This window comes from Aethalodelphis obliquidens, unplaced genomic scaffold (genome assembly GCF_003676395.1).
Source record: "Aethalodelphis obliquidens isolate GAN/ISIS:26980383/991018 unplaced genomic scaffold, ASM367639v1 scaffold40, whole genome shotgun sequence".
Classification (NCBI taxonomy): Eukaryota; Metazoa; Chordata; class Mammalia; order Artiodactyla; family Delphinidae; genus Aethalodelphis; species Aethalodelphis obliquidens.
This window is the reverse complement of record NW_020837984.1, coordinates 1,844,054-1,860,610: the sequence shown is the minus strand read 5'-3', so window position 1 is coordinate 1,860,610 and position 16,557 is coordinate 1,844,054. Positions and strand designations below refer to the sequence as shown.

General features: G+C 38.5%; 1 protein-coding gene across 11 annotated transcripts in view; it reads left to right on the top strand.

The window, feature by feature from the left end:
* The window catches only part of CCDC88A (coiled-coil and HOOK domain protein 88A), a 195,923-nt gene that overhangs the window by 56,029 nt on the left and 123,337 nt on the right, over positions 1–16,557 (top strand). For 7 of the 11 annotated variants that reach the window (XM_027131700.1, XM_027131697.1, XM_027131696.1 and 4 more), the window contains exons 1-2: positions 10,838–11,679; positions 11,779–11,879. In XM_027131700.1, the coding sequence (XP_026987501.1) occupies positions 11,617–11,679; positions 11,779–11,879 (164 nt within the window). In that variant the 5' untranslated portion in view covers positions 10,838–11,616. Of the gene's footprint in view, positions 1–10,770; positions 11,680–11,778; positions 11,880–16,557 lie in introns of those variants that run through there. The other 4 variants (XM_027131695.1, XM_027131694.1, XM_027131699.1 and 1 more) reach the window with 3 other exon arrangements.

The following is a 16,557-nucleotide window of genomic DNA, read 5'->3' as shown; positions in this document are numbered from 1 at the left end:
TTGATGTGTTACTTCTGTTACTCTTCCACCTGAAATGCCCTGACTTTCCCTCTCCACTGAACATCTGCTTTTCATTTGAGGCCTGCCTAAAAGGTCACCTCTTTGTGAAGATTTTCTTGACTTTCCACTAAAACTTAACCTTGTTTCTTCCTCAAGTAGTACCCATCACACATTGCACTGTTTTAGAATAATCAGTTTGTCTATATTTCCTAGCTGACTGTAAGGTCCCTGAGGGTTCATGTGTCATAAGGAAACATCTTATTCATCTTTGTATCCTCAGTGCCTGGCTCGTAATAATTACTCAAAATGCACATTCACTGAGTGGACAAAAGAAAAGGAACTGAACAGGAAGTTCTCATAGTGGACAAAACCTGGTGGGCAAAACTTTAGACTGATATTACAGCTAAGGCATGTGAATGGTGCTTTTCACGAGTTCGGGAAGCACCTGATGTTACTAAAAGATTATTTTTGAAATATATAGGAATTTCTTGGTGAATTTTAATTTCTTCACCGCTTCTTAGTGGCCAGTTTTTTGTTTTGTTGTTTTGTTTTGTTTGTAGTATTTGTCAAGGTGGGGGTCTTTTAGTGCAGAAGTACAGGGATATTATGTTATTTACATTTTGGAGAAATCTTGGAAGCATCAGGTCACTTGATTTCTAGGCCAGGTGGAATTCCGCTTTCTTGCTTCTCATGAGACGAGGGTGATCTACAATCTGTGTGTACTCGGCATACTCAGTAACCGATTCCAGTCTCATTTATGCCTTTATGCTGATATCAGCATTCAGGAGTGCAATGAGGGAAGAGGAAGCATTCCTTTCATGATTCTACCTCAGACTTGAGCACCATAGTATGTTGGAAAACACATGATATATATACCAGTAAGTAGACACAGATGATGTTTTGTAGAGGTGGTCATTGCTATACCATCTGCCAGGTCCTGCAGTTGGTTAAAAAAAAGAAGAAAAGAAATTAGTTTGGCAGGATTTGCTCTTCACAAAATCATGCTGATTTTTGCCAATTCTATGTAATTTGATATGCTCTTGCAAAATGAGTAAGAGAAAAGTGCTTTCACATTGAGCTACAGGAAAAATATGGCCATTGTTCTTATGACCTTAGTTTAAAAAAATTCAAGTATGAGTAAGACAGGGACATGGTAAATAAAAGATAAAATAAAGGAGATGGAGACAGCTGGGTAACTAATTCAGAATGACCAAAACTCAAAAATTGTTTGTAGCTGTAATATAGTTCATATATTATTGCCATGTCTCAAACTAAAAAGAAGGGGAATGAAATCGAAAGCCCTCTGGGATCAAAATATGCTCAATTCAGGACTTGAAAACTTGTCTTTTAAACTTATGCTAGTAAATTTCTGCAGAACACGTGTATGAATTTGTGAAAGGTAACAATTACATACAAACAAATTCTTCCTAATTTATAGTCAAATTCTCCACATGATTAATGAAATATAGGAGATCTAGTTGATATTACCTACTAACATTATTTCAGTCATTACCATGTCGATTTCACAATGATTTTGGAAGAGGCTAATTGAACTTTGTCAAATATAAGTAAAGGGCATAACTCTGATTTCTTATCCATTTTGCTTTTATTAAACAAAATGATGGACATTTAGGTTGGTTCCATGTCCTGGCTATTGTAAATAGTACTGCAATGAACATTGTGGTACATGTCTCTTTTTGAATCATGGTTTCCTGAGGGCAAATGCCCAGTAGTGGGATTGCTGGGTCATATGGTAGTTCTATTTTTAGTGTTTTGATGAATCTCCGTACTGTTTTCCGTAGTGGCTGTATCAATTTACATTCCCACCAACAGTGCGGGAGTGTTCCCTTTTCACCACACACTTTCCAGCATTTATTGTTTCTAGATTTTTTAATAAAGGCCATCGACAGTTGAATGGATAAAGAAGATGTGGCACATATATACAATGGAATATTACTCAGCCATAAAAAGAAATGAGATTGAGTTATTTGTAGTGAGGTGGATGGACCTACAGTCTGTCATACAGACTGAAGTAAGTCAGAAAGGGAAAAACAAATACTGTATGGTAACACATATATATGGAATCTAAAAAAAATGGTATTGATAAACCTAGTTGCAAGGCAGGAATAAAGATGTAGACATAGAGAATGGATTTGAGGACACCGGGTGGGAGGGGGAAGCTGGGACAAAGTGAGAGTAGCATCGACATATATACACTACCGAGTGTACAATAGTTAGCTAGTGTGAAGCAACAGCATAGCGCCGGGAGATCAGCTCGGTCTTTGCGATGACCTAGAGGGGTGGGATAGGGAGGATGGGAGGGAGGCTCAAGAGGGAGGGGATATGGGGACATATGTATGCATATGGCGGATTCACTTTGATGAAATTAACAGAAACTAACACAGTATTGTGAAACAATTATACTCCAATGAAGACCTATTTTTAAAAAATGATGACTAAATGATTTCAAATGAGGATTCATTGTAAATGTTGAATGAATGGGTTTTAGTGAAGTTGGTTTATGTGTAGTACTTCCAGTTTTTACTGTGAGTGAGGGGCACAGATAAGAGAATCACCAGTGCCCCATATTCACATTAAACTAATTTTGTTGTTTTCTTTTAAAACAATGTCTCTTACTAAATTACATTTCCTTCTATGTAAAAATCAAGTTCTTTAAATGAAAGTTATGAAAATTTAATTATCTTAACGTATTTATTCACTTAACTAATATACAGCACATACTATGTGCAAGGCACTGCAGGACACTGATACTATATACTTAGTTTAAAAAAATAGATTTGGTTTACACTTTGCATTAACAGATCTTATATATCAAATTACATGCCACAAATTTTATGGCATTTCATTCTTAACGTATTTTTCTACTCCCTCTGTTTCATCATGGCATTTCACCAAAGATTCAAGCTTCTGTTAATTTGATAAGAATTGCCAACTTGTATGACTATCGGAGAACATATAGACATGGTTCTAGGTGTTATCCATGCTTTCCGCATGCAGCTCTGTGCCGGAGAGTCTCATCACCTGGGTTCTCTTGCTCTCTGCTTCTCATGGGGTTCAGCATTGGGGAGCACTGGCCGGCAATGTAAGTGAGAAAGACAGAGAGGTTGGGATATTCTTTCCTAATTTTTTCTTCTGCAGCATGATGATGGCAGTAGCTCCATTCTCTATGGACACAGCTCCTGTCCAGTGGTTCCTATTCCAAGAGGATGGTCTTCCAGGGTTCCAGAAACACAGTTTCCTCCTCTTGCCCCTTCAGACCTAGAGGTAGAAGCCCTCCCCTCTGTTGCTCCTCCTTGGGTACTTTGCCACCCTCTGTTGGTTCACTTAACTCCCCACACCTCCCTCATTCATCCCTTCATTAAATTCTCCTTTCTTAAACACTTCAAGGGTGCCGCCTCTTTCCTGCTGGTACTCAAGAGAATAGTTTTATATCTGGGGAAAAGTTTCCAGTGGTAACACGATAAGAGATGCAAAGCCATTTGAACTATATCGGATGCACTAGAAAAATAAAATTCAGTTTCCAAGAAACTTGTAGACAAACTCTTCTGCACTTCCAGAATATATGTGAATATAGTTGGTTATTTATAAAGTTAATGAATTGACTGAAAAAAATTCAATCCTGTTTTTTGCTTTGCTTGCATCCAGTATAAATGCAGTGACTGCTAGTTTAGAGGTGACAAACTGTGGCCTAACAAACCAAACCTTTATTTTTTGCAGGTAAAGTTTTACCATGCAGCAACACCTACCTCTTTACGCATAGTCTATGGCTGCCTTAGACTACCATGGCGGAGGTGAACACTTGCAACAGAGACCTTATGGCTCACAAAGCCTAAAATATTTACTATCTGGCTTTTTACAGAAAGCTTCGCTGACCTTTGAACTAATTGATTGAAAGATGTATTTGTCATTTTATTTATTTTGGCCTCATTTGGATACTTCTCTGCATTTTGTATACCCCATATGCTATCTCACACATACAGTAGCTCAATCAATGTTGATTAATGAAGGAAGGGAGAATGCACTGACAAATATAGAACTCATAACCTCAGTTTTACTTTAAATTCAGAGAATACATTTTCATTCTTTTGCAAGATTTATTAGCCAAGTTTTAAATATGGTTATGGAAATTTGGGGTTTGATGTTTTAAAAATTGGTAACCTGGTAGTTCTATACACTTAACATATGATGAATATTATTATTAAAAATTCGTTTGAATTCCATTTATTGAATAATTTAAATGGGGGCACATGTTCAAACTTTCATCATTGTTATATTTCCTAGTGGTGTTTTGAGAGTGGTACAGTTTTTTAAAATAATATGAAATATACGTGGCAATATATTAACTTCTGAGTGGTAGAATTATAGGCTTGATTTTTTTTGTTTCTTCTTTTTGTGTTGTTGATTTTTCCAAATATGACAATAAGTATTATTTTTATAATGAGAAAATAAGGTAATTTTTAAAATATGGAATATGTTTAGCTTCATGTAACTGAATATTTCATATTGCTATTTTAGTTTGAGAAACAAAAGACAGATCTTTAGATTACAAAATTCACGGCATAAAATTAAGTCTGAGAACCCTTCTCAAGCTACTATTTTAAGAAAATATTCAACTGGCATATATTGATTGAAAACTAGGAAATAAAAACATTCACATTAAAAATTTTTTAAAGTTTTGCATGAATTTTAACTTTAAATAGCAGAATATCAAATAGATAATCTCATATTTGTATATGCATTTTTTATACATCTTCCTACTGCCATTCGACAAAAGGAAATAAAATGCCTTCATATTTCCTCATTTGTAATGTTCATCATTTGTAATTTGTATTTAATGATATGAAAGCAGATCTACATTTTTTTCTATTATTAGAAGTGTTTCTTTTAACCCTCTTTTATTTTCAGTAGCCTAAGAGCACCAGTGGTACCTTATGTGGAAATTTACTTGTTGGTTTACCCAAAAGGGACTGCTGTGTGACAAAGTCAGATGATGTCCTAAAAATGGTATTATTATACCCAAGAATAGCCAGTTTGTGTTTCTTTTATTAGAAGGTCTTAAGCTTTTGTGTCATGGTATATAATTTATCAGTTATATTTCTGTTGTATTCCTTCACTGTGAGGGTAGTGCATGCCACATGGAATTTTTGTCTATTTTATTAATGCTCCATCATTTGTTCTGACATAGACTAAGTTCTGTTTTAAATAGGTATTGCTAATGAAGGTCTCTAGGATGTGAGTAGATCATAGAGGCTTACAATCAGAATAGAAGAGTGATTCTTTTCCACCTTTTAAAAGTCCATTTTATAATATTTGTCATTTTCTATACATGTTTTTATTTCTCCTCTATTTATCAAGCTTCCATTTGTTTAGTATCTTTCCATCAGCAGTATAAGAACCATACAAATACAAGGAACTGAACACATGATACAACAGTCATACCCTGGAAATACCTGATAAGTGACCATTAACTTACAAGATATTTTTATGTCATACCACAGCCAAAACATTACATCAAGAGACACTTTTAGGCACATCACAATTTCATGAACTTTACTCGTAGGAGAGCCCATCAGGTCCTCACTCAAAAATCATTAATTCTTTCAGACTGTTTTAACAATCTGTGAATTTCCTGCACATAGAAAATCAGTTTGAATGGGAACTCTATTTATTTATTTATGTATTAATTTTTGGCTGCGTTGGGTCTTCGTTACTGCACATGGGCTTTCTCTAGTTGCGGTGAGCAGGGGCTACTCATCGTTGTGGTGCTCATTGCGGTGGCTTCTCTTGTTGTGGAGCACGGACTCTAGGTGCGTGGGTTTCAGTAGTTGTGACACACGGGCTCAGTAGTTGTGGCTCGCGGGCTCTAGAGCGCAGGCTTCAGTAGTTGTGGCGCACGGGCTTAGTTGCCCCGCAGCATGTGGGATCTTCCCGGACCAGGGCTCGAACCTGTGTCTCCTGCATTGGCAGGCGGATTCTTAACCACTGCGCCACCAGGGAATACCTGAATGGGGACTCTTTTTTTTTTTTTTTGCAGTACTGTTGTGGCCTCTCCCGTTGCAGAGCAACAGGCTCCAGCCATGCAGGCTCAGCGGCCATGGCTCATGGGCCCAGCCGCTCCACGGCATGTGGGATCTTCCCGGACCGGGGCACGAACCCGTGCCCCCTGCATCGGTAGGCGGACTCTCAACCACTGCGCCACCAGGGAAGCCCGGGGACTCTTGATAGAGGTATTTTCAGCAACAAAAACCAAGAGCCAGGAGAGAAGATAAGAAAACTATTCAAAATAAAGTAAAAACTCAAAACATAGTGGACCTGTGAGTATAGGTCAAACACCCTTACACTTCTCAAGAGCCTCTGAATATATCATTATGTTAAAAGCATAAGACAATCTTTTATATCCGTTGTAATGACATATTTCTTTAATAAAACATCAATTTCTGTTCAACAAAGCTTAGACAATTATGACACCTTTCAGCAAGATTTCCATAAAAATAATAACAAATGAAAAACATTTTGGGTATTGAAGACATATCATCATATGCTGTCTGAGAAACAAAAGATTACATGATATTTATGTATTCCTCTGTGCTTTTCCCTGAGAAAAAAATCGTATGGACTTGGGAAAAATCTGTCTTTAAAGCCATGTATTTTATGACCTCAGTGTCTTTCTGGTTCTTCAAATTCACTGGCAAGTGGTAATCTCCAGCTAATGCTTCCTCTAGGTCATTAGTTAACTAGAACAGTTCCCGGAAGAGACCCTTTTGAAAAGTCTACAAGAGGGACTTCCCCGGTGGCGCAGCAGTTAAGAGTCCACCTGCCAATGCAGGGGACACAGGTTCAATCCCTGGTTCGGGAAGATCCCACATGCCGCGGAGCAACTAAGCCTGCGCTCTAGAGCCCGTGAGCCACAACTACTGAGCCCACGTGCCACAACTACTGAAGCCGGCACGCCTAGAGCCCTGCTCCTCAACAAGAGAAGCCACCTCATTGAGAAGCACGCGCACCTCAATGAGAAACAGGTGCACCGCAATGAAGAGTGGCCCCCGCTCACTGCAACTAGAGAAAGCCTGCATGCAGCAATGAAGACCCAACGCAGCCAAGAGTGAATAAGTAAAATAAATAAATTTGTAGAAAGAAAAAAGTCTGTGAGAGATTGGATTTCTTGATGGTGCAGCATTTCTTTGTAAATATTCATAAAGCAAAGATGCCATTCTTTTTTTGAAAAATAATTGACAATTCAGCCATTTTCGATGCCCAGTTCAATGATTTTTAGTACATTCACAGAATTGTGCATCCATCACCACAATCAAATTTAGAATATTTTCATTTTCTCAAAAAGAAACCCAAAAGAAATAAAATGGAAAAGAAAAAGAAACCCACACCCCTAAACCATGGATCTCATTTCCTCCCAACCTCCCCAGACCTAGACTAAAACTAATTTACTTTCTGTCTCTATAGGTTTGTTTCTTCTGGACATTTCATATAAATGGAATCATACAATATGTGGTCCTTTGTGATAGGCTTCTTTAACTTAGCATGTTTTTCAAGGTTCCATGTTGTAGCATGTGTCAGCACTTCATTTTTTTATTGCCAAATAATATTCCATTGTATAGATACACCACATTTAATTTATTAAATTATCAATTGATGAACATTTAGGTTGTTTCTATTTTTGGCTATTATAAACAACAGTGCCATTCTGCGGCTGTATTTATGTTATTTTTATTATACTAGCTTATGGATGTGATTAGCTTTGCAAATATTTGTCACCAAGGAGCCTGGTTCAGGGTGAGTTTACCACTTCCTATAGTGTAAATCAAGATGGAGGTAAACATGGGTGCTTTTGGTATATGGGTAGTGTTATGTATGTGTAACCTGCAGGGGAAGCCTCAATTATAATACACAGAGAGAATTTTTCTCTAGTGATTCCTAAGTGGGATCATGGTCCATTTCAACCATTTAATTTCTGAATAGAAGAGAGTAGAGGTAATAATTTAGACCCTTACCAGTTGGGTATGATTTTTCCAAAGTCCCTTCCTGGGGAATTTAACATTCTAAGAAGGGATGAATTCAGGACAAATAATTACAAAGCACAAAACAAAAGTACCTTGAAGAAATCTTGAGAAATCTCTTCCTAAGTGAAAGGAGGATAGGAAGAAACTTTTGGATTTAATCTTACAGGATGTTGCAATTCAAAGACCATTAAATTGTGCATAATGTACAATCCTCTTTTGCCAGACAGAGAAGTTTCCTGATTGTACTCTTGAGATATTATGAAGCATTTCTAAGGCTGCTATTAAACTAGAGAATTGTGAATTGGTAGTTTTTCAAATAAGTTACTCCAGACCTCAGTCTGGTCTAAAGCTTCCTGTTTTTACAATTAACTCCTCATGTTTCTTTGTTGAGTATGTGTGTGTGTGTGTGTGTGTGTGTGTGTGTGTGTATGTGCGCGCGCGCGCGCGTGCGCGTGCACATGTAAAACCTAAAGATAGACCAGGAAGCATCTGGGGCCATCTGGTTCTAAAGGGGAATCCAGATTTCTGTGAGGTCTAGCTACTAAATGTAAAGAGGATAAACAATGTATTTTATACAACTCCTGTGCTAACCCCTCAGCCATTACTGTCCAAAATGCCCTTAACTTATAGTTGGTGTTAAACTTTATGGGTTTTTCATTTATGAATGAAGCAGGTTGGTCTGTCTTAAGATAAATCACGTTATAGGCAATGAACACTTCCATGTTGTTTAGCGAAGCTTCTGAGGGATTACAAAGAAAAGTGGACATGTCAGGCATTGGGCTGTTCCTGAAAGCAATGCTTCCTTCTTGGTGCCTGTTCACTCTTTGTCCATGTTTCCAGATAAAGGATTGTGATTAAGAAAGAGTCATCAAGAGCAGAAGGAAAAAATTGCTAGCAACCAAGATGACCCAAGGCTTGTGTACTGGCCAGGGCAATACAAGATTCTACTCTGTATACCACCTAGCAAAGTGCCACATGAATGCATCCTAATTTTAATTAAGATGATTTCTCTGTTCTCCAAAGCAAGAGTCCTTCTGCTGCAACCAAAGTAAGAGAGGTTACATTTCAAGTTTTTTCCTCAAGATTCTTAATTTGAGGGGAATAATGATGAAAACAACACCGATAACATTTATAAAGCACTTACTATAGGTTGCCATTTAATTTAACTCTATTAATTTAACTCTGCTTTACACATGAAGAAAGTGAAGTGCAGAGAGGTTGACAGACTTGCCTAGGCTCACACAGCTGGTAAGTATCAGAGCCTGGATTTGAATCCCGCAGAAGATTCTAGAACCCAGGCTCTTAACAACCTAATTAAGAAATTGTGCTGTTCTTAATTCAGTGCTATGATAAAAACATTTTTTTGTTATTTTTGGCTGCTTTGGGTCTTTGTTGCTGCATGAGGACTATCTCTAAATGTGGCGAGCGGGGGTTACTCTTCACTGCAGTGCATGGGATTCTCATTGCCGTGGCTTCTCTTGTTGCGGAGCATGGGCTCTAGGCGTGTGGGCTTCAGTAGTTGTGACAAGCGGGCTCAGAAGTTGTGGCTCACAGGCTCTAGAGCGCAGGCTCAGTAGTTATGGCACACGGGCTTAGTTGCTCTGCGGCATGTGGGATCTTCCCGGACCAGAGCTCGAACCTGTGTCCCCCGCACTGGCGGGTGGATTCTTAACCACTGTGCCACCGAGTAAGTCTGACAAAAACAGTTCTACTGCTAATTTAAAATATAAGTACTCAAAGTAGATGTAAATGTAAGCACACATTGTAAAACTATAATACTATATTTTCTCAAAAAAAATTTGTTTTGCATGTCATTCTGTCCCAGGGAAAAGGTTTTTATTTTCCTTCAAAATGAGGAGGAGTAACATTTGATTTTGCTGGGGAACTGTTAAAATTACTTTGATGGTTCTAGTCGTGCACAGCATTGAGATTTATAACAAATATGTAATCTGTTTATTTGTCACCCAACTTGGATGACTTCCAAATGTTTCCTCTTAGTAGCTCTTGATTTTGTTTGGATTTTTTTCAATCACCAAATAGTCAAACAACAATGTCTGAATCACGTTTGCTCCAGTTAGGGAACACCAACAAGTTGAAAGACGGCTTTGGTTATTTAAAATCCTACTACATTCACTTGCAACTTTGCAGAACATGCATGCTTTCATGGACTGGATTTTTTAAAGGAGAGGAAGACAAAAAGGAAAACAAACAAACAAGCGAGTTTGCGGCCCAAGTCCCTCCTTTGCTATTTACTGCAGTGAGTTTTCCTACTCCGTTTTGCTGGCGAAAGCACGCTCAACAGATCAAATCAAACTGTCCGAAAAAGGCTGTCTGCATCCCTCATGTTTAAGGGAGAGGGATTTCGTTCCCTTTCCTTCACACATCAAAGAAGGCACTCGGGGAGGAAGTAAACCATAATTAGGCATGAGCAAGGGAGCAACAGACCCCTTCCTCTCCTTTCCCTATCCCCGCCCCCCAGGCCCTGGCAATAGTCCGGGGCGCGAGCGAGTCGCGGGCCACCGAAGCAGCCGCAGGGAGCGCGCGTCCACGCCTCGCCCACCGCCAAGATCTGGGCGGCGGCGGGGCCGGCCCGGGGGCGCGCGCGCTGGGGAGCGCGCTCATGCAGCGGTTTTCTTCTCCCACAATCCAGAGGCTGCGGTGCGGGAGGGGCGGGGAGTCGGCGGAAGGATATGGGCGCGGAGGGAGCAGCGCGCCCCTTTGACGGCGGGCTGGCGGCGGGCTGGAGGCGCTGGTTGGGCGGCGGGGAGCGGGGTGTGATGCGGCACTGCGGTTCTGAGGCCGTTACTCTGGCTCCTCCAGAGAGGGCGGAGAAGGAGGCTGTAACGCGGCGGTGATTTTGTGCCAGGGCTTCCCTGAGGCGCACTGAAAAGGCTGGCGGGGCTCGGGAAACTGGGGGGTTAGGGACACACATTCAAGCCCCCACCCCCTGGGAGGGGAAGGGGGCAGGCGGCGAGGCTTGGGGTCGACGGAGGGATGGTGTGCGGTCGGTGGGAAGGGGCGAGCCCTGCCTGTCGTTGGTGAGGGGCTGCGGGCAGGGGAGGCTCCGCGGGTCAAAGCGGCTCCATGCCCACTTTGGTGGGTGGAACGTGTGGAGCGGAACGCGGAGGTAAAGCCTGACGGCCGCTCGCAACCCTTAACGTGGTATCTAACGTGGGATTTCATTTAGCCCACGGGGGGATTAATTCATTGGGGGCAGCCTCGCTGGCTCCTCCAGGAGCTGGGCAACCTTGACGGGCTTTTTGTCTTGCTGCTCCAACCCCTTCTCCCTTCCTCCTCCTCCTCCAGATGCCTTTTCTCTGCCCCTCCTCGCCCGGTACAGACATTTACAGGGCAGGCTGCTGCTCGTGGCTGCTGTCGAAGCCACTTCTCGGGATTTCGGCTCGTTTCCCTCTGGGGTGTTTTTTGAGGAGGGAGAGTTTTTCTCCCCGCCACGATGGGATTTTCTTCCCGTGCCAAAATGGACTTTCATTGATTTCTACTTACTTCTTCAACGTTTAGTGACCAATTCCCTAGGGTTATTTTTGTGGTAGTTCCTTTTTTCAAGTACATTCTCTGTAAAATGGAGAACGAGATTTTTACTCCCCTTCTGGAGCAGTTCATGACCAGCCCCTTGGTCACTTGGGTAAGTGGGGTGTTATTTATTGTATATTTTGCTGCATTATTTGTGGCTGCAGAGATGGAGGTGGGCGTTCGTGTCGTGATGATCATCATTCTGTTCTAGGTTAAAACGTTTGGACCTCTGGCTGCAGGAAATGGGACCAACCTGGATGAATATGTGGCTTTGGTGGATGGGGTGTTCTTGAACCAAGTCATGCTCCAAATGTAAGTGTTCTTTTTTTTTTCTTTCTAGGCAACTTTTTTTTTTTTTTAAACTTGCATACTGTGAACTTAGAGGCTTTATGTTTTAAGATCCTAATTTAGTTTTTTGGCGAGAAAAATTCAGGTGGTTTAAGAATTGGACCTTGAAAGGAGTGATAATCTTACATTTATCAGCCCATTTATCACAAGCCAGTAATTATACGTGTTAAAATTGTGAAACTTTAATTTTTCATTCTGCAAATCATGTATTGTCACTTATTTTCTTCAATGCTGAAATCCAAACCACATTGTATCCTCTGATAATTTTGTAAAATGAAGAGGGAAATTACAATAGTTTCCTAAGGGAGAAAAAGGCTTTACTGTGAAGTTATGTGCATTTGGTGCAGAAATGTTTCTTATTAACCTTTGTGTCTAAAAATAAATGGCTCAAAATTTGAAACTGGTGAAGTAATAACAGATTTCAGAGGAAAGAATTTCAAACAACAGTTCTGATTGGTGAGGACTGTTGCTGTAGGAAGTACTTTAAATGCATATAATAACTAAAGTCTGATTAGGTGATTTATTGTGTGAATTAGTAGATTAATATTTGGGGAATCATTTTAAGGTATTCTTAGAGCTAGTTTTGAAATGCAGGTGGTTGAAATCTTGGTGACAACTGGCTAATGATTTAGTAGGTAAATCTTTGTCTTTTATGTTCATGATATTGGGTTTAAATTAAGTAGGAAAGTGATTTTGAGGTGGCAATTGAATATCGAAATCATTGGTAGCTGGATCAGTGAAATCAAAGCTCCATTTTTATCATAGTTATTGTAGTATATGTGCATTCTCAGCACATCAGTGTAGTGAATATTACAGTTGTGCTTAAAATAATGTGTGTTTAGCCTTATTTGTCTTGAATACAAACTGATTACAAGAGTAGTTTGGAACTTTCAATTTTAAGACATTCTTATGTTTTATATGTTTGGGAATTTAGTACATTATTAATAAATAATTGTTACCAGAGAATAAATCTACTGTTAATAGACTAATAACCTAACATGTAAATGATCAGTTCAGTATTTTTTTTGGTATTAGTTTTCTTTTTAGATTTTTCTACTTAAAAGAAGGTATAAGTCAAATCCATAAATAACTGTTCCACTGGTAAACTTAACAGTCTGTGTACTCAAAGAGACTCGTAGTTTATATGCTCAAAGAGATTTTTGTGCTGTTTTTCATGTATGTGTTGATCCTACAGGGAAGTATTATACTACTACATGTTTTCCAGAAGTGTTTTGTGTAGGCACCCAAAGAAATATATGTTATCTGAATGTGTATGTATATTTTTTTTCTTAAAGAAGGAAAAGGGAATGTAGACATTAATTATTTCCAGGAATAATAAATATATTTTGGGCTGCTCTCCCATGGAACTATCTTTAATCTTTGAAATATCCCACTATTTCCCAAGCAAAATGGTAGAATAATTAAACTGACTTCTATTTTAGGGAACACAAATGACAGGAAGGGTAGCCATTACAGTAGATACTCAGAACTTGTTCCCCCTATGTCTCTTTTCTTGTTTGTTTTTGGACAGAAGATTGTGAGTTTGTATGCTGAACCCTAAAAAAACAGTGTGCTCACAAAAATAGGAAAATACATTACTTTAGTTTTCCCCTTTAATGGTTTTTATTTGAATGATTCTTTTTCCAAAAAACACTTAGATTTTTTGAATCCTAAATTGTTAGCCAAGGTGCTAAAAACAGACACTTCAGCTTGTTTCCACTTTGGGTACAGCTTTATACTTAAAATATATATGTGTCTATATTTTGAAAGTAATGGTGTCCCAAAATAGTGGTTGCCAGGTTGTTTTTTTGGGAGGAGTAGCTCCATTCCAAACCTCAAATCTGCTTCTGTTTTCAATTCCACCTCTCAGTTTCTTTAAAAGTTTTTTCAGTGTCCTAATTCTGTTCTGAATGACCTATATAAATTAAAAGAAAAGAAAATTTTAAAAAGGAAGACGTATGTTTTAGCTTTTTAAAAACTATCTTTCTAAAATAAGATCGACACAAATTACCTAATTATTTACCAAATAGGGCAACAAAATACATTGTTTTAAAAGCTACATTTTACTAATTTTGAAATCATTAAGATTTCTATTAAGCACTTTGCTCAAATTAATGTTTGATTTAATATACTCTATTAAATTGTCAGTTGAAATGGTACCCAGTAAGTTAACCTAAAAGTTAGCTTCAGTCTGAGTAATTTCTAGATTACATTTGGTTATAGAATTTGTGAGCGAGAACCGTTTGTAAATGCAGCATGTGTATTTTCCTTCATGTTTCTTGTGCTTGGAGTTCATTGAGCTTCTTGGATCTGTGGTTTTGTAGTTTTTACCAAATTTGGAAAAATTTTGGCCATTATTTCTTTAAATATATATCCTTTCTTTGCCTCCTTTCCTCCTTTTGGAAGTCCAATTATATGTATATCAGGCTGCTCGATGTTCACTGATATACCATTCAATTTTTTTTTTCAGTCTTTTTTTCTCTGTTTCACTTTGGATAATCTTGCTAAATTCATTAATCTTTTTTTCTGTAATGTTTAATCTGCTGTTAATCCCATCCAGTGTATTTTTCATTTCAGGTACTGTAGTTTCATCTCTAAAAATTCAGTCTTTTTTATATCTTCCCTGTGTATAGATTTCATGCTTTGTCTTTTCTGTAGCTTCTTGAACATGTAGAATACAATAATAACTGGCTTAAAGTTCATGTTTACTAATGCTGTCTGTGCCATTTCTTGATTGGTTTTGATTGATATTTTTCCTCATTATGGATTGTGTTTTCTTGCTTTTTCATACCTGGTAATTTTTGATTAGATGCCAGACATTTGAAAATTTACTGTGCTGTTGGGTGCAGGATATTTTTGTTTCCCATTAAAAATATTCTTGAGCTTTGTTCTGGAATGTAGTTGTTATTTGGAAACAGTGATCTTTTCAGATCTTGCTTTTAAGTTGTGTTAGGCAGTACCACTTTGCTTTGTTGCACTGCTGAGGCAGAACCCTTCTGAGTACTCTGGCTGGTGGAAACAGGAACTATTCCTGGACCTGTGTGAGCTCTGGGTGGTGTCCCTCTAATCCTTTTTGGTGGTTCTTTCACTGTCCGTGTGTAGTTTCCTCACACGTATATACTTATAAGTACTCAGCTGAAGACTTGAGGGATACCCTGTGTAGATCTCTGGATCTTTCTGAGCAGCTCTCTCTTAGGTACTCTGCTTTGTATATGACAGTCACCTTGCTGTCTCCATACTACGTTCTGTCTCCTCAACTCAGGGAGACCACTATGTGTGCTCTGCATAGGTTCCCCATTCCTGTTCTGTGGCCTAGAAAACTCTTTCAAGGCAATAAACTGGGGCAATTGTAGGACTTATCTTGTATGTTTACCCCTTATCAGGGATCTACTGTCCTTTGCTGCCTGATGACCACTGTTTTGAAAAACGCTTCATATGTTTTGTCTTTTTTTTTTCCCAGTCGTTTCAGGCAGGAGGGTAAATTTGGTTCCTTTTATTTCATGTTGGCTAGAAGTGGAAATCTGTTTATATACTTATAATTACATTTTTGCCCTGCCAGCCTTGTGTTCCTGCTTTCAGATATAGATATAGATTTAGAATTTTGTTTAGGAGCCTTATGGTAGAATTTTTTTTTGGTCTAAAGAGTTTTTTAAGAGTAAGAATATTGGTTAGTTCAGTGACTCTGGATTTGGTATTTTTGACCTAGAATTTGAAAGTAAAGAGCTGACTTCTTCGTGCCAGTTTATGACTCTGCCTTATAATTTCAGAGTCTGTTCACTTATTTGGGATTCAGTGTATTCAGAGATGAATCCTGGATTTCATTGAGTAGCTCCTGAATCAAAGAATCTCTGTAAGAGCTTGTGACATGGCATCAGTTCTCTTTAACTAATGGGAAGAGGAAGCTATTTAGAGATGGGCCAGCTCTTCTGCATGCTGCAGGGCATTTTCCTACTTCAACCAAACGAAATCTTTTTTCCGCAGTGCTAGCTATCAGACATAGGGCTTGGTGACAGTGAAGTGGAAATAATCATTTTCCTGTTTGAGATGTCATGCAGTTTTGCAACCAATGTAGAATATTACTTGCTATGAATTTTTAAGGAATTTGTGACATTGTAGTTGATTTCATAATCCTAGTCATATTACCTAAGCAGTTGAAAATATGGATATGTTATAGTTTTAAGTACGGAAAAATTGTTAATAGTATCAGAACAATATTTGGAATTACTTTCTATGATTCAACCCCATTAGATAGCTACAGAAATCTCTACTTGAATAATGTAGTAATTGTGATATACTTGTTATGGCATTTCTTCTTTTAGAATCTTGAATTTGAAGGTACTTTAGAAATCATCTATGAAAATCATTCTTATATGACACATGGTCATCCAACTTCTGCTTAAGTGTTTCCTGAGAAGCAGCTTCATAAAGTGTACCCAAAGGAGCCATTTAATAGAGGAAGTTGACTGAGAAATCTTCCTTCATTCTATCAGTACTTAAGATTCAAAAATAGATTGTGCTAACTTTATGACTATAATAACCCCAAAGTGACTTATAAAATATATAAGTTGTCTTACCAGGTATGGCATTAACTCTGAATTTTGGTATGGTCTCTCTCATACAATTTTTTTTTTTTTTTTTTTTT